The sequence below is a fragment of the Pagrus major genome, chromosome 9 (genome assembly GCF_040436345.1).
Source record: "Pagrus major chromosome 9, Pma_NU_1.0".
In the NCBI taxonomy this organism is placed as follows: domain Eukaryota; kingdom Metazoa; phylum Chordata; class Actinopteri; order Spariformes; family Sparidae; genus Pagrus; species Pagrus major.
Window position 1 is genome coordinate 8,415,424 of NC_133223.1, and position 18,153 is coordinate 8,433,576.

At 39.7% G+C, this 18,153-nt stretch overlaps 1 protein-coding gene across 2 annotated transcripts in view; it reads right to left on the reverse strand.

Moving 5' to 3' along the window:
• Positions 1 to 416: 416 nt before the first annotated feature.
• Positions 417 to 18,153, reverse strand: part of mphosph8 (M-phase phosphoprotein 8) — a 28,473-nt gene continuing 10,736 nt past the window's right edge. Inside the window, exons 8-14 of one of the 2 annotated variants that reach the window (XM_073473409.1) lie at positions 7,139 to 7,279; positions 6,697 to 6,783; positions 6,224 to 6,378; positions 5,705 to 5,856; positions 5,330 to 5,454; positions 4,993 to 5,076; positions 417 to 3,538 (exon numbers count right to left, since the gene is read on the reverse strand). In XM_073473409.1, coding sequence (XP_073329510.1) covers positions 3,497 to 3,538; positions 4,993 to 5,076; positions 5,330 to 5,454; positions 5,705 to 5,856; positions 6,224 to 6,378; positions 6,697 to 6,783; positions 7,139 to 7,279 — 786 coding nt within the window. In that variant the 3' untranslated portion in view covers positions 417 to 3,496. Of the gene's footprint in view, positions 3,539 to 4,992; positions 5,077 to 5,329; positions 5,455 to 5,704; positions 5,857 to 6,223; positions 6,379 to 6,696; positions 6,784 to 7,138; positions 7,280 to 9,155; positions 13,391 to 13,890; positions 16,271 to 18,153 lie in introns of those variants that run through there. The other variant, XM_073473408.1, reaches the window with a different exon arrangement.

Here is an 18,153-nt window from a genome sequence, read left to right on the forward strand (position 1 = left end):
TTTCCAATGATGTACAAAGCTTTTACATTGTTAGAATGAAATAATTAAGCTGTAAAAGTTGTTTGACAGCTTTTCCTGAAATCAGAGTTTACTTAAGAGAAATTATGGAGCAAGACAAGAAAAGGGAATCACTTTTCTACAGGGTGCCTACATTTTTAAAATATCTCTTCTGTGACCACACCAAACTAAACCAAAGTATAGATCAGCTACACAATCTTCTGTGAAATCACAACATCCCCAGAGACGCTCCTTCTTCATCCCTCACCTCTGGTCCACTCTGTCCGGCCCTAAAACACATAAAAGCAAAAACCTAAAAAACTAGTTTGAAAAGACATGTTCGGGGCACCTTGTTTTTCACATAAACTAACTGCAAATGTACCTCCCAATGGTTGATTGAATACAGGCAGAGAGACCAGTGTGGAAATATATGTACACATTTTATTTAGGACAGAGACACAGCCTCGGGGTGAGCAGCAACTGGCTGCAGCGTCTATACAAACAACATTGAGATCATCCTTTCTCACACATACATACAGTACATCTACCTACAGGCAAATTCAGAGCCAATTATTTTCCAACACCCCAAAATAAAGGTGTGTACGGAAGGACAGAAGTGGTGGGAATTGGCAAAGAAGTCAGGAAATAATGAGGATAAAAAAAAAAATCAGCACACGAAGAATCAAGACAAACTTGAACAGCCTGTTCACAAGTGTTATCTCAACAACATATCTGAGTAATTTTTCATTACTAATGACTCACTGTTCAATGCATGCTCTTAATTGACTTTTCCTTCCTTCCATGTCGCCACTGACTTCATTTCTTGTGGTTTACACATCTTAAGAAAGTTTCAAGAGTCTGATGATGATTTTCATCCAATTTGGCAAATTAACAGGAACCAATCAGTGTGTGGAAAGTAGGAAAAAAAACATGCAAACTATGACGCACAGCTCAGCGATTTGCAGAATGGTTACTTGTCACTGCAAAGTATGTCATAAATGGGCTTAAACATGCAAAATCTCTCTTAGAGTCTGCTCTGGAGTCTTCTCAAATTATCTATGGATAGCAAAGAGCGAGTAATCCTCAAACAGCCCTCACAATTCCACAGGCTGGAGGTTCACATCTTTGTTGTTTAAAGTCTAACACCACCACCCCTCGGTTTCCCATCTTTTTCTGTCACTCTCCATCAGTTGTCACTTAACTACAGAGCTACCCTGATCTTACTTCTCTTCAAAAACTTCCACCCAAACGCAAACTTTTCCACATACTGATTCGTCACTCTGTCACAAGACATGCAGGGTAAAAGATGAAAATGAAAACCATCTAAAGCCAGTTCTGATGTTGCTTTGGCTGCATTATAAAGCTCCCCTTCCATTGAACACGGTCACATGAAACTGTGTTGCATGAAAACGACAAATTAAAGGGCGGTTGTTGTTAGCAAGAGTGACTAACAAGAATATGGTCAGGGAGTGATGGAAAGGCCGGACAGGCTTTTGCACAGTGTACACACCAAAGTCTGTATCTGCTCAAGAAAAACAGAAAGAGATTATATTTTCATGCAAACAGCAGCGAGTGCAGGCGTCCAGACTGTCTCGTCTGGCTACAAGCTCAGCAGTTTGGCTCTTTTTCGAACGTTTTGTGTGTTGTCATTGAGACAAAATCACAGAACAGGAAGCAAGCTATTCAAATCCATGGATTAACAGCAAACATTAGCGTTAGCGTTACATGTGTGCCACTGAGCTGTTGTTAATAATGTTTTTTAAAATTCAAAAATAACAACAGGGTTTATTCCTTCTTCACTTTTTAACTTTGACAGGAAATAGAAAGAAAAACACACAGTAAAAGTAAAAACTGTAGGTTTTAAGGCAGCATGGAGAGGCGCCATCAGTTTGAAGTTTCTGACAGCAGCAGTGGTTCATTTAACATCGCAGATGTTCAACGCTTTGAAGACATATTGATGCCCCGAGCTCTGAGTTCACAGGCAATATCATACAGCTAAAATCTAGGCGTGTTGTCACGACATTTAGGTTTATGTCTCGCTGTAGAGGGGCTCCTCTAATATCAACTACACTTTTCAAATCCTAGGGAAAAAGATTGTCAGAGGAGAGTGAAGGGGAGCGCTGACTTTTGATTGGCAGTCCTGCACTGACAGGCTTGGTAAGGACTCTGCAGCGATCAGTAAGCGACTAAAAAGCTTTTCAATTTAAAAACCCAGAACCTTTTCCAACAGGGCCGTCGATCTAAGGTGACGTCGATCTTAGCCCATCAAAGTAACTTTACATCGGAGCTTTTTACTGTACACACTAAATAAGTTAACCCACTCCTACAGTGGCAAGAGAGCAACGAAACAAAGTCAGTCATCAGATGACCACTTTATAACAGTATGCATGTACGTATATATTTATATATAGTATGTGAATATGTACAGACCTGAAAATATAAACAACAACTCTGTGCATGGCAGGCAAAGGGAACTTTTCTTCATTCATTAAAACACTCAACATGTTACTTTGCAGTCTTGTCATTCTAGTGTATTAACTTTTGGTTTTAAACAGTGTTTTAAACAAGACACAGGGTGAGTAAAGGGAAACAACACAAAATTAAGTAATGCAACTATGTTGTGCCTCAGGAGGGTCGAGACAGTGTTGATGTGACTGCTCTGCCGATAACAAACTGGTCTCAAGCAAACAAATGTGACACAAAGGAATAATTTGGGAATTAGAAAAGTACACAAAAAGTATTTGCCATTTGTTGTCAATGGAGCACATCTGACATCCAAAGCACATCATAGCTTTAGAAAAGAGTTTTGGCCTCCTTGTCCACCATGACAGAAATGTTAGTACACTGAAAAGAATCCATTACAAAATAATGTGTCACCAAAAACAGGATTTGGAAAGCATTAACTTGGTCCAAGAAAAATGCTAAAAACCGAAAAAAAAACAGTGAAGGAAAATTCCCTCCCTATGTTCTTCAAATGCACCCAAAAAACGTTCTACACACACGTACACACAGGCTAGGTTTACAAACAACACACACATCTATCACATCCACTCTGACAGAAGGTGGAACTCAGAAAAAGGCACGACTCAGGAGGGTCTCAGTCTGGGAAGTTACTACAGTGAGAGAGGAGGGAGTTTCTGAGGGCCTCCCTCTACCCAGAAGCTGCGTGGCGATGGCATCACCAACGAATGGACGGGCTGCTCGAGGGTTACTCAAAGTTTAAATCGACCTCACGAGATCCTCAGATTTGTGCTGCATATGTGGGCCAGTGCAGAGCTGTGGCCTGGACAAGATTCAAATGTCATCAATGAGCTTCAGTCTTTGAGAAGTTGCAGTGATGTCAGAGGAAGCCAGCGCTTAATTAACTTCAGCGTGACGAAGATCCAACAAACTCTTCCTCTCTTAGAAGACAATGAGCTTGGCAGAGTGTTTCAGCTGCTGCTCAGTGTGTTTGTGTGTGTGTGTGTGTTTAATTGTGTTTTGCTGATCAGAGTGGGGATCATTGCAGCTGGACTCTGTACGCAGAGATGAGGAGCTTGACCTGAGGAAAGAAAAAAGGAGCAGTTAGCATAATCCACAACTGCTTCATCACAATTAACGTTTGCCTTTTAGCCTCTTACACTGAGTGAGGCAACAATGTGGAAGCTTTGTTTTTTAAAAGCTTTGCATTGGCGGGTTCTACAACCCCTATTTCTAAAAAAGTTTGGACACCTTGTTAAATGTAAATAGAAAAAGAAGGGAATCATTTGCAAATCCTTTTTCACCTTTACTTGATTGAATGCAGTACAAAGACAAGACATTTAAACAGGAACTTTAATGATTTTCAACCAACTTTGTATCACTACAATGTTGGTAGCAGCTGTACAATGGCAAACTTTTCTCTATTGCCTGCACCCAGAGCCCCCAACTCTTTTACTGTCAAAAATCCACCAAATGATGAAAAACACATTATCTGGTGTTTTCTAGAGCTGTTGTATCAACTACAGATTGATATGCCACATTTTTGTATGTGTGCATCCCTGGACATAAAAGAGTATAGTCAGATCCTCACACCCCTCACCCGTTACAAGAAAGACTATCTCTCTCTGGTAACGAGTGAGGGGCGTCTCAACAGACTCTGATCAAACCTAAAAACATATTTTAGTGTTCTGTTTAGCTGCAATACTATATTGTTTGTTACCAGCCTACCGCCTCGCTGTTTCCTGCTTAAAAACGGACTACAATCGAAAACCAAGCACCGCCCAGCTCGCAGTCCGTCACCCAGCACGTGCAGCGCAGTGCAATCTGGTTGTTGTAGGTTTTCTACCTTTTCAGCTTCTCTGTGTTTATTGGCAGCTGGCAAACCAACTTTCAGTTTTGGTGAGAGTTCAATGAGACGACGTCACTAACGACACTATTGGCTGTGTAGTCTTTATAATGACATATCTTCACAGTCTGATATTTCATTAGTTTTATGACAAAATGAGACTTTTATTGACTTGAAAATTATCTTTTAAATTGACAAACATCATATGTGTGACTCATGGCACAAGGATCAATCAATTATTTGTCTCCATTCACTACCAGGTCCCATGAGGGCCACCAGAAGGGTCGGGACTTCAGCACTCTATACCGTCAGTCTTAACAGGGCCTGTTAGAGCATAGCAGCTGTGGTCAGCTTGGACTGTCAGTTACAATTTATTAAGTTTTAACAGTTGAAAACATTTAACAAAATGTCCATAAAAGAAATGTCAAACAAGACCTGTAGTATATTTCACTCCTCCACCATCCATCTATATACTTGTATGATCCACTTTTATTACATAACACATTTTCACAGAAGTTGGCTACATAAGCAGCTTCAGTCTCTGTCTTCGCAGTTACTCTGGTGGTCTCCTGCACTTTCATTGGTCAGGAGTGCTACTGTATACTTGCTCACTCATTCGAAAATTACAAATGGATTCATCTCATTACCTTGACATTACCAAAGTCTGTGTTTTTGTGAAAGTGCATCACCTTGGCTGTTGGTGCCTCTGCTAGACGAATGAAGAGTCTGTTGATGCCTGGAACCGGGCTGAAGGAGTAGATGAAGTGACTATCCTGAAATGTTTGAGGACAAGAAAGTATACATTAGGAACAAGAAGCATTTTCCATGAATAACTTCGATTTTACACATTATGATATTTTGTTATTGTTTTATCTTTTGATCTGTTTCTGTTTTGTATGTTTTCTCTGTCATTTTACCCCTTTGTATTTTACCAAGTGTTTTCTGTTTGTTCTAATAATCTACTCACAAACTTTTGCTTTTAGTTCAGTGCTGTGTGATTGTCTGCTGTTTTTGTTAAGAACCAACCAGGAAGATGGGCAGCTGGAATTTGTCGTTGAGCACCACGGCATGGACGCTGCAGGGTCCGCAGAGCCTGGCTGTGATTTCATTCAGGAAGTTAGCATGGAAGATGAAGAGGAGGATGCCTGATCCTGGAGTGGGAGGGAGGGACAGAGGTATTGTGGGAGACAAAAAAAATTTAAAAAGGTACAGAGAATATCAGAAGTCTCTCACAATGTCATCTTCACAGCAGAGGTCCCAAATCTCAAATTGATCAATGACAATGTCATCAGCTCAACAACATAAAACCAAACCACATGTCTTATGTTATGTGACCTGATAAAGTTGTTTATCAGCTGTAAACATATATGATGAGCTCTAAATTGAAAGTTTGTGTTTTACCCTCAGGTTGAGGCTGTGACTTGAAGCCAAACTCCATGGAAAAGTCTGGTCCTTCACAAAGCCTGTGACAGGCGAGAGGGAAGACGGGCTCCAGCAGCACCAGACGAGACTCAAAGTATGCTCGGATGGTGTCCTCCGCCACACTGGACAGCCTGAGAGACCAAGAGATGGTCATAAAAAAAACGTTCTAAATGCCATTATGAGCAAAATGCATGAGAATACATGATGGATGGATGGACAAGAACACAAACACACATCAAAACGCAGGGATTCGATTTTAAAACTGCTGTGTAACCTTCTGTTTATTGGTCAGTATTAGTAATATAGTGCTGTATTCAATTTACTGACTTCACCTCTGATGATTTCTTCTAAGTACTCACGTTAAGATTTTTTGCAGACATGCCAAACTGTCATTAATAAAATATTTTAATTTTTCTTTCTCCTCCAACACACATTGTCTCTGCATGCTTTCGCCACCACTAGTGTTGAGCGAGGGTGGATGCTATGCTTAACACTTACATGCTTATGTGGTCCTTGATGAGGTCATAAACCATCAGACTGTTGCTGAGCTTGGCGAAGTACATGGCCGTGTTCTTGTGTTTGGACAGGATGTTGCAGTCAGCTCCGTACTCCAGCAGGAGGCGCACTACATCAGCGTTCCCTCTTTTGCATGCCTGAAGTGAAGGACAGGAAACATTTACCAACACAACCTGAGTCCCTTGTACAGATCTGACCACTGGAAATTACTCTGGGTAAGAAACCTGAAGGTACATTAAGTGTTTTCATCACAGCCTGTCTCTTTCTCTTGCTTTATCCCCTGTGACCGAGGATAGATTTGCTATGGTAATATGGCTAATGGTAAAAGTGTGTCATCCAACCTGGTTTTGAGTCTCTAGCTTTAACATATTTGTGACACCTCTTGGCTCAGGTGTGAAATTGTAAAAAGACACAGAAGTCAAACACAGAAGTTTGTGTGTGAAAGTGAGCATCACCCTCATCAGTGCCGTCTCCCCGCCTAATGTCTGAGCGTTGACATAGGAGCCTGCCTCCAGCAGAATTGCAACAGTCGTCAAGAAATTCTGAGAGAAGACAGAAATAAAAAACAAATGAGTGAGGAAACAGGACTGTATGATGTGCTGTGAACCACCAGTGTTTTATATTTCAAACCTGCATCAGTTGGTTTTTGGCCACTTTGGGGCAGTTCAACAAGCTGAAATAACAACGCTGACATATTATCATGGTCTAAAGATTTTAATGCTAATGTGTTGGCTTATTTAAACATTAAGCAGAGAGTAGCAATATTCCAATATGTAGTCCAATATTTACTTTGACTGAACTGTCTTCACCAACTCCTGAAGGAGGGGCTGAGATATCTATTCTAAGAGAAAACCATCATAGTAAATAGTCAAATATAAGGTTGAGAGGTGATGTTACCTTGTCAGCAGCATGCATCAGGGCTGTGGTGCCATTCTTCTGCCGACCATTCACCCTCACCCCCTTCTTTATCAGCAACCTGAGGATGTCGTCCTGCCCCCCCGCTGCTGCGAGCATGCTCAGGGACATACCACTGGCATCCTGTGGACAGAGCAACAGATACAAGGCTACCATGTCACAGATGAAGAGTGGATGAATAAATGAATAAATAAAATGTATGTCAAAAAAATATTCTGATTTAAAAACCTTGCGTAGACCCACTGGGGAAAATGACCAAGTATTGTCCCATAGGCCTGATTTTATTTTCACTAACTATTAATTATGTCATAAAGAAAAGGCTACTCCCTAATTGTACATAGTTCTTTTATTTTGCTTCATTAATATTATTATAAATACTTTTCTGTGTGTACTTTTGAAAATGACTATTCTAGAATCTATAACGTTGTGCGCAATTTCCAAAACCAACTTGAAATCTATGTGTTATGTGACATGTGAGGGTGAGAGAGTGCTGAGTTGGTTTATATCTTTTACAAGTGATATAGAAGCACAAATAACAATGCTGGTGTGAATATTTATGATGAGGTGGATCTATAAATGACTTGTGATATGACGTCAAGGCATCAGGCAGGGCACTTGCATGCTGTATACTTGGCTATCTTGTCACAGGAATGTCCATTCTAGGGCCTCTCAGACTGGGGAGTCAATCAGTAAACAATGAAAGTCATAATGCAGTAATTGCTCTTCACTGTTCAACAACCTCAGTTGTATTTCAGGAAGCATTTATGTTCACTTCAATCAGCCTCTGTAGATGATTTATGGATTCTGAAAAAATGCCTGTCCCCCTCAGCAGAAACTGATGTGTGATACAATGTGTAGGTGTTTCTGCAAAATCAGTGTCAAATAACTGTGCACAAAAAGCCAGGAGGTTTAAGCATGGTTGTTGCTGATATTAGTAATATTTCAAATAGTCACAGTCATTCTGAAATTTGATTTGCAGGCTTGCAGGAGCCAGGAGCCAATCTCAGTTGACATTAGGAGGCCTGGTGCAACCTGGACAGGTTGTCAGTCTATCACAGGGTTGGCAGTTATACACAAACAACCATTCACACAATCTTCTCTACGGGCAATTTAGTACTTGGATTTCTACACTAGGAGCAAACCCACACAGGAACAGCGAGAACATGCAAAACCTGCCAGGTTAAGACCCAGAATCTTCTTACTGTGATGTAATGTCCAGTGTACCACCCCTAACTATGGATTTACAGGTGAAACACTTCAACTTTCTAACATTTGTATATTGCTGACATTCACATTGTGAATTCACAAAGCTTCAGCAAGGTTTGTATCTCACAAAGAAAAAAACTTAAGTTTAAAATGAAATGTATTCGACTGATGAGAAAAAAACACAAAAAAGCCAACGACAATACATACGTTTAAAATTAAATGCATCATGGAACCCGTTCACATTATGAGCGGGTTATTTCAGAAAAAAACTTTGTATGGTAGTGAATGGAGAACATTGTAGACCTGCTCCTGTATATTAGCAGCTCACAGAACTGACCAACTCTCCTTTCACATAACTGCAGTTGTCAATATGAGTAGATATATTGTGATTTTCATCAGTTTTTAGTACCTTTTCTGTGCCGAGTTGGCGCCCATGTTGGTGTTGGTGACGTGTGTTGAGTGAGACGATGTAGTTCACTGAGCGCTTCAAGACAAAACTAGATGATATTCAACTCAAATCATGACAAACTGCGACCTTCTTGACTAAGAAAATTATCTTTCAAATTGACAAACATCATATGTATAGTTCATGGTACGAAAAAAGGTCCCATGGGCTGCAATTGAAGAGGTGAGACTTCGGCTCTCTATACACTTGCAAGCTCAAATCCACTAAACATAGTTTCCTTGGGCACTTTGTATTACAAAAAGTCTGAGTAATCAAATAAAACGCTGAAAATTTGACATTCAACCCAGTAAGAACAAATAAACCATATCTTTTCATAACAATACAATGTTTTTTAAGTCAAGAAGCATTTTATTGTACAAGCAGAAGTCATAAGATTCTTACAATACTTGATAAGAGGCATTAACTGAAGGCATCATAATTGCACCAGAATGAACAGTAACACGCACTGTGTGCTTATACAAGAGAAAGAAAGCTATCTACTTTACAGGAAAAAAAAAGTGTTGATTTGCAACAACAAACAGCAATGGTAGTGTCTAAATGATCATTTATCATTTGAGGACCTCAAACAGCTTCATTTTCCAAACACTGATGTATCTGAGGTGTAACCCTAACTACTGTATGTACTGCAATACAGATATACCCCTTTCACATGGAAGCAACAACACAGGAAAAATCTGTTTGCCATTGGTATGAATGAGTTATGGGTTATCCGACCTGGTTCTGCATCAGTCAGGATTGTGTGTCTGAGACTAATTGCTTTGGTATGAAAGGGTGAACACTTGTTACTCTACACAGGTTCACTACAGCTGCTACTGACGATAACACAAAAGGTTTTGTCCATGACAAATAGCAGCAGTGCTATCTAGAACTCTTAACCATAACTTCTGCTCCTTTTGATCATAAAAAAATAGTGAAAATTACTGTAGACTGCATGTTAAATGCAAATGAATACATCTAGTGTCATCTAGTGAATATCCAGCATAAAATAAAAGCTGTGGTGACCAATTTTTAAAACTGAAATGGGACAACCCTGTTTAGCCAAGACTACGGTCACAAGTCTGGGACCAGCAGTCTGCTTGTGGTAAATGTAGGTTGAACATGTGTTCATAATCTGAAGGTTTGTATCTCACAGAGAAAAAAAACCTAAAGTTTCAAATTAAATGTAGTCAGCAGATGAAAAAAAACAAACACAAAAAACAAAAACAAAACACACGTTTAAAATTAAATGTTCACATCCTGTTTCTTTACGTTTTTACACACACTAACCGGATTAACGGTATACATGCGCTGAATAAAACGGAATATTGGGCAAAAACCTAGGTGTGTTCATCAGATTTTTCATGATCTGATAACTGCTTTCATCCCATAAAGCGTACCACATTATGCTGTTTACATGACCACTTGAATAATCTGGTAACTCCATTAATCAGATAATGATCGGCTTATTAGTGAGCATTTAAATGGGCTCATTGTTTCAGAAATACTTTACGGCATTTTCAGTTAAAGGTGATAATACTAGGAACAATCTGAATTTACTTAAAGGGGTTCAATGTAACAATTAGTAGTAACGTGCAGATAGTAACATGACATGAAAAATGAGACCTTCCCCATCTCCCTCAGGTGTCTATATAGGCCTGTGGGCGATTTGTTGAAGTATTTTTAATGCTGCTGGACTGCGGATTTCTTTGTGAAGGAAATGAAGTCTGCTAACATAATCCAATGTCAGGCTTCCACCACAACACAAAAGTTCTGCAAAGCCCCATTAACATCCACTGTCTAATGTCTGTTTTGCTCATCCACTTATGTTTAAAAATGTAAAAGGGATGCCATTTTCAACTGGTTTTTGATGCTTGTCATGTATTAACTTTGTAACAACACTAAAAACAATAACCAGAATTCTAACCTGTAGGTTTACAGGCCAAGGTAGTAAACAGCTCACAAAAGTTATCAGGAGCAGAATTACTATGCTTGTGTAAGCAATCAACATAATTAGGACAAAGTGTAATAAAGCAAATTATCAAAATAATAAGGCAATCTGATCTTGGCAACTGGATATTAGTGTTAAAAATATCCAGATAATAAAAGCTTAAAACGAATTAATACAAATGAGACCAATGCAGTGCATTTTACCTCAAATTAGAGTACATCAAATACGATCAAGTACTAAAATGTTCTACACAGTTGCAGTATAGTGATACAAAAATACAACCAAACTTTTCGGCAGTTTGTTAAAAAAACAAATCTATAAATGAAGATAATGAACATTTATCGACAGAATCCTCAAAGAACAAAAAATATGTTTTCAATATTTAAGTGCGAGGTATACAAACAGAGCTCCTAAATCTCTAACATCAGCAAGGAAGGTAAGTCATGACTGCTGCAGGCTATCAGGGGCCATCTACAATTTAGGCTACTGGCTAAAGCAAGAATATTATACAATTAGGCCAGGCATTTGGGAGTTATGTAAAGCAAATCAACACACATGTTGGAGGGACTAGCTGCAAAGATTTGCTGGTAGTTTTTCAATTTCAGTTTTGATCATCAAAATTGATACAAATGCTACTGAAAACATTACAGGCAGAAATATAGATCCAAGTAAGTTTTGATGTGAATAAAAGTAAAAATCCCACTCAATGTACAGTCACTGATGCTACCTTTGCCCAGTGCAGGGTGGGGAATGCCCTGATCACGATGGCTGGGAAGTCCCAGACGATTCCGTGTTTACTTTCACCATTTTCACAAATATTGTGTTTGAAACTGTGAAAGTCTATTTGGGTGCCATGGTGGCTAATTGCCACGGACAATGACTTGTGGCAAATTGCAAATCCTGGCGAAATAATGTTCACATTTACTAAATGATCACACATCTAAAACTTGAATATTTCTAGAGATAACCTGTGATGATCTGACAAATTGACAGTGTTATATATTTGACTATGTTACATACGTAGATGCAATCGAACCATATTCAACATTAAAACCTGCTTTTCCTGACCCAAAGCTACTGTTCAAACACCCTTAGTTCAACCTCTTTTGTTTATATTCATGCAACAGCACACCAGGAGCTTGGTCTGATGGACTTGATCCAGAATATTTCAAAAGCTTCTTAAAAAGTGTGACTCAAAGAAAGGCAGGGCAGTTTGTCAACATCCATATGGCTAGTGAGACCAAGGTTCACTGACAGTACTACTCACATCTGCTAAATTCTTGAGCCCCCACACACCTAAAATGTCACCGATCACTTATTCACTTATATTGACTATAGCAAGTCCTTTTTACAAATATTTACAGAGATAGATAAACAGGACCATCCCACTCCGTGTTTGGATTAAGTGTCTCTGGTTCCTGTCCACCACTTTGTTTGGAGGCGACTGGATGCCCTCTTCTTTTCATTGACTGAATTGAGTTATGTACATAGTATTTGACTTCCCTCCATGTTCTGCTGTTCAGGGCAGGTTCAGCAGCTAAACATGCATCACAATCCTTTTTGCCTGGCACTTTGACCAGTTTACAGAAGTCTCCAAATTGACGCCTCACAGCTGCCTGTTCCTCCTCACTCCATAACCTCTTGATTCTCTTTTGAGGCTTGGCAGCTGAAGTGACCGCAGGGGACATTGGCGAACTTTCCTGTACCACTCGTGTTCTGTCAGGAACGCTGGGTCTATGGATTGTTGGGACAACCTGTGCAGTTGCAGGGGTCCTCGGTGGGTTTGCGGGGTAAGCTGGTGTACTTGAATGGTTTAGAGGTGTGAATGAAGAAATGATAGGCCTACTTCTGTCATTTAGTGTTGAGAATGCAGGGATCATTGGTGAGCTCGGAGTATTTAATGGTGTGAATGTAGACACCATTGAGGTGCTTGGTGCATTAAGCGCGCTAAAAGTAGGAATCATTTGTGAACTTGTAGTGTCCTGTGGTGCATACACAGAAGGGGGCAAAATACTTGTGGCATTCTGTGTGTAAGGAGGAGACATTGGCAGCATCATGTTCTCCGATGTGTATGCAGGAGGCATTAGTGCATTTGTAGTGTTGTGCGGAGTAAATGTAGGAACCACTTGTGTATCAGTAGCATTCAGTGGCGTGAAAGTAGAAATCAGTGGTTGACTGGTATGGACCATGTCTGTACTAGTGGAACACAAGGATGCATAAGTTGGAGTCAGCTCTGTGGGGAATGGTGTTGATGATTCACTCAGGTTGGTTTGTGGTGCCATTGTCATACAACAATTTGAAGTCAGGTGATCAGGATGCACTGTTGTCAGACTACAGACAACACTCTCATCTTCCAAAACTTTCTTAGCGGTTTGAACTCCAGATTTTGGACTGTCATCTGCAATCCCTTCAGACTTATTTCTCCTCCGTATCGTCTGTAGTGTGTTGTGAACATAGTTTTTGACATCTGTCCAAGATCTTCCACAAAGATCTGGTTCAGCAGCTATGCAAGCATTGCACTCCTTTTTGCCTGGAACCTTCATTGTTGTGATGAATTCACACAAGTAACGCTTCACTGCAGCCTGCTCCCTCTCACTCCAAGGTCTTCTCTTCAAAGCCGACTTCTGTGCAGTTCCTAAGAAGATAAAAGTGTATTAAATCATCATTTTATTGTAGAAACACAATGTTGAATACAATTAGATTGCAATACTCTCTCAATTTAAAATCATACAAAATTTAAACTGTTGGGTTTGACAGTTCATTTTTGACCACGGAAAAAGCAAAATTTTGTTTTGTCAGCTGCTATTTGCGAGATAGTTTGATATTGTCAAAAAATCCTGAACAAACAACTAAGTGTACCTAGAGTGGGGACTGTTTGGCAACTGCCGTTTCAAAGATCAACAATAAACTGTCAAGTCCTAAAAAGGTTTGGATAATGGGAAGTTTAAACATCTATTGATCCATGTCAATGAGAAAACTGCATCTGCTGATTAACAAGTAATTAAGTGTACCTGAGTGGAGATTGTTAAGTAAAATTTTAACTATACTTCGAGAGCACAGGCTATTTGCCATCCAACCGTTGTAATCAAAGAACACATTAATGCAAAAGGATCCATAGGAGCAAAAGGTAATCACCGTCTCTAGCAGTACTGGGTGGACTTGATGGCAGTGTTCGATCTATCTTGAGAAGTTGTTTGCTCACTTCCTCCAGCTGTGATGCATTTTTTGAGAGCCTATAACACTCCTGGCTGCTCCTTCCGACCAGTTTGGCCACTTGATCCAATTCGTGTTCACTGAGGCTCATTATCTGCCAGCAGCTGGCAATTTGCTCTCTTAATGATGAAGACAGAAGTGCTTCTGGGTTTTTAACTCCACATTCCATTGCGGCCCGTCGGAAACAGTCCAATCCTCTAATGAAGGATGGGCCTTCAGTCCTTGCAAACAGGTATGGGTTAGTTTTGGACACACCTGCTTGTTCTCGATTTTCAATGAGTAAATCAACTGACAAAACCATCCTTTCTGTTAGCAGAACCAGCATGTTCCTTCCATACTGACCTTCAAGTTCCAACCTGGTGAAATTGGCACCAAGGTCCAGCTCCAATTTAGTGCTTTTCCTTATTTGATCTGCAGAGGGCACAAATGTTCCCCGACTCTTTTTGTGAGTATAGGTTTGCAAGAGCAATCTACCAATATTTCCTACCCTTCCTCTGTTAAACAGACACACATCTGCTAGAGTGGCCTCGCTGAGCTTTTTCCATGTTGACAGATTAGGACTTTCTTTCAGCTCTTTCCTCGCTTCATCTTCTTCCCTTGTGATAAACCTATGGAGTTTTATCAAATCTTCCGTCACAGTTGATTTGTCTACTTCCACTTTTTTGACCTCTTGCTTGAGAGATAATGCAAGAGCTTTGCGTGAAAAACACTCACTCCATTTTGTATCAAGAAGCTGTATGAACTTTTTCACTTCACTTTCAGTTTCACTGTCCTCCGTCATACGACTTTCCCCGAAAGCTATTTCTGCAGCTCGTTTCAAAGAGTAGCCGATCTTCGAGACAAGGGAAACGGTTTTAAATTTACTGGAACTGGGATCAAATCCACTCACTTTTTTGGCCCCTTCAACAGCTAATTCAAATCTGGATGGTAGACATACTTCATGCAAATACGTAACGCTCTTGTCAAGCTCATGTACAGCAAGCACAAATCTACCCAGTTCCCTCATCTTTTGTGCAATATACGCAAACTGAGACTTATCATGGTCATACTTAGCAGACAAGGCATTGCCATATTTACAAATAAGTGGGTCGTTTCTGATATGCCTTGAAATGTCATCTTGATGCATGATGTGTATGATTTCCTCGCAGCGTTCAGTTAGGAACTCTGACATTGGAAGCAGCCGAGAGGCGGCACTGTGGACTCCGCTTCTTTTTGTCCTTTCAGAGGATTTCTGATCTCCCTTTCTGGCCTTACATGACCTCTCATGTCTCCATAAATCAGTTTTGCGATAAAAAGCAAAGCAGTGCTGACAAGGCAGGAAGTCACGTACTGATATGCTGGGATTTTTCACCTGCTTCTTTGTGACAATTTCCCCCTCACCACTTTTGAGAACTTTGAAATTATGTTCATAGTCTCCTTTATTTCGGATTTGGTCAAGCAAAGTCTGTCTGACTTTGGAACCTTTGGGAAAGTGTATTGCATGGGCAACATCTGTTTCTTCTGCATGTTTCCTCTCCAAATGCTTTGCAAGTTGGGTAAAAGCCATTTTGCAATATAAACAGAAGTGCTTTTTGCATGACTCTTTTTTCTCATCATCCACTGGGGTTGGTTTTGTTTCAAGCACTTTTTTGCAGGTCCTTAAACTGGATCGCGTTGGTTGTTTCCTCTCCACATTTTTCCTGCGGCGCCTTGATCGTCTTTTAGCAATCCCCTTTGTTTCTGACTTTAACAGAACTTGTTCTGTACTATCTGACTGACCTGCCACAACATCCTCTGCCTCATCACCTGACTCATTTGCTTTCTCGGGGGAACTCTGTTCGTTAACTACGCCATTTTTTTCTGTTTTGTCACTGTCCCTTGTCAGCATCCCTTCTGCATTTCTGGCTGGATTTGAATTATCAAAGTTCAAACTCATTTTACTTGATAAACCACCTTTTGTGTTGTCTGAGATCTTGTCTTCTTGTGCTTGCTTCTGGTCTTCCTCTCCTTGACTTTCCTGCATGGTAGCTGAATCACAAGCAGCATAATCGGATTCAGTTATATCCCTCCCACATGTTTGGATCTTTTCATGTTCCTTCACTGTCACTTGCTCAGTGTTTGTACTGGCAAGGCAGCTTGGAATTTTTTCACCATCGTTTGGGCCATCCAAATCTTGTGGGATAAGCTCATTTAGTGTTGGAGTACCCTCTTCATTTTGTGCACTGTCAAGGTTAGAGGTCAACTTAAGAGCATCACTTGAACTCCTCTCTTCAATCAAGCTCCTCTCTCCTTCAAATGACTTCGTCTCACCAATAGTACAAGCCTGCAAAAGAACAAGTATATGTAAGACTCATCGCCAAATCAGACCTCATGAATATTTTGATTGGTGAACTTATAAGACAGATCCATAAGGACATAAATGTGTGTGTGTGTGTGTGTGTGTGTGTGCGTGCGTGCGTGCGTGCGTGCGTGTGGTGGGGGTGGTTTGACTTTTGGTTGTTAAGCGGTGGTGATAAGCTATGCTTTTTTGCTATTGCCTTTTCAAAATCCTGTGCACATTTTTCAGTTGCTGTTTACACATCAGCACCTTGGTAATGCCCCATAAAGAGTCAGGCTCATTCAAACAGAAGTCAACGTGATGGCCACACATCACCTTTTAGCCCAACATCAGTATCAGAAGACCCCTGACAACTCTCGAATCTCCAGTACAAAAACCACATGTGACCCATTCAGGAATAGTTAATGGCTTTATTGGATCAAGCAGCGTTTTGACATTGTAATTGTCTAACCAAGTATATGTAGTCATGGGGTGTTGGATGAAATGCTACATGGAGAGAACATAATATGCACTGACACTAGACCTACATTCATGGCTTGCAATCAAAACAAATAATTATATTACTTTTGATGGCATATACAAAATATTTCAACTAACCGTTGCTGTGTTTTTACAGTAAAATCTATGAAAGTGGTGATTCAACACAACAGTCTTCAATGTGGCTTAAAAAGAAAAGAGAAAAAAATAAAAATAAAATAATAAACCATTACAGATTCCAGGACCAGGCCAAGTACAAATGGCAAAACATGGGAACATTTTCATTGTGTCTGGCCATTCACAACATAAAGTTTTTCTTTTAGATCTATGCTTCGAAACTTTTGATGGTAAGATAAAAGCAAAAATAAATCCTGAATACATGAAAAGTTACTGACGATGGGGGGTGCACATGTTCTATGATCATGATTATGATACATGTTCTGAAAGCACAGTATGTACCTGCTTCAAAGGGTTCATCTTGTCCTGTTACTTCATGTGTTCAGTATCTTCTTCCATTGGCTTGTTCTCTGCAAGGTAAAATGACACCACAGTCTCTAATGTGCAATAATTATAATGAATATACCATATGATGAATTCATATTAGATCCAAGTTACCAACCACACAGTTACACCTAGATTAACAACTTAAATAAACCATTTATTGTTTTATATAATAACCTAGGTTAACTTAAGCTGCTAAGAGCAATGAGTAAACAGAGTGAAGAACATCTTAAGTCATCCAGAGAGAAGCAGTAAGATCTCATAACAGAGCTCTGGTGGAAATTTTCATTAGCTTTTTGCAGATTCTGCCCACAAACAACAATACAGTTCACGTTAAAATTAAGCTGCATGGCCCTTTAATACTCAATACATTATTGGTATAATTTGATACTAAAAACTTGTAATTACAACAAAGTTGTTCCTTCTTCATAAAATACAAAGTCTTAAGCAAACTAAATGACTACATCACAAAATATTTACAACATTACATCACTGTCGCTTAACAAATATCATATTTTTGAGGTCACACTCTTACCTTTTTGTAGAAGCAATGGTGCTTTGGAGTTGTATAAACATCTTGAGGCGTTGAATTATTAGTAGACATGAAGTATTTAGATGTAGATCTTGACGAAACAGATTCTTTGGTGCACAGTTCTATACTACATTTTATCATCTGTAAGTGTAGTATGGGTTAATTATTAAGATGCTTTGAATGCGACGGAATGAAGTCTTCTCTGCCTACATCATGTAGCCCTTGTGAGCCATTTCCCTCATGTTTACGGTTCAGTATTTTCCATTCCTGCTGATACTGTTGCATAACTTGCACATTTACTCAAGGGTTTTCTAAGATATTTCAAAGTGCTTCCAAATTTGATCCAGTCAATTCACAA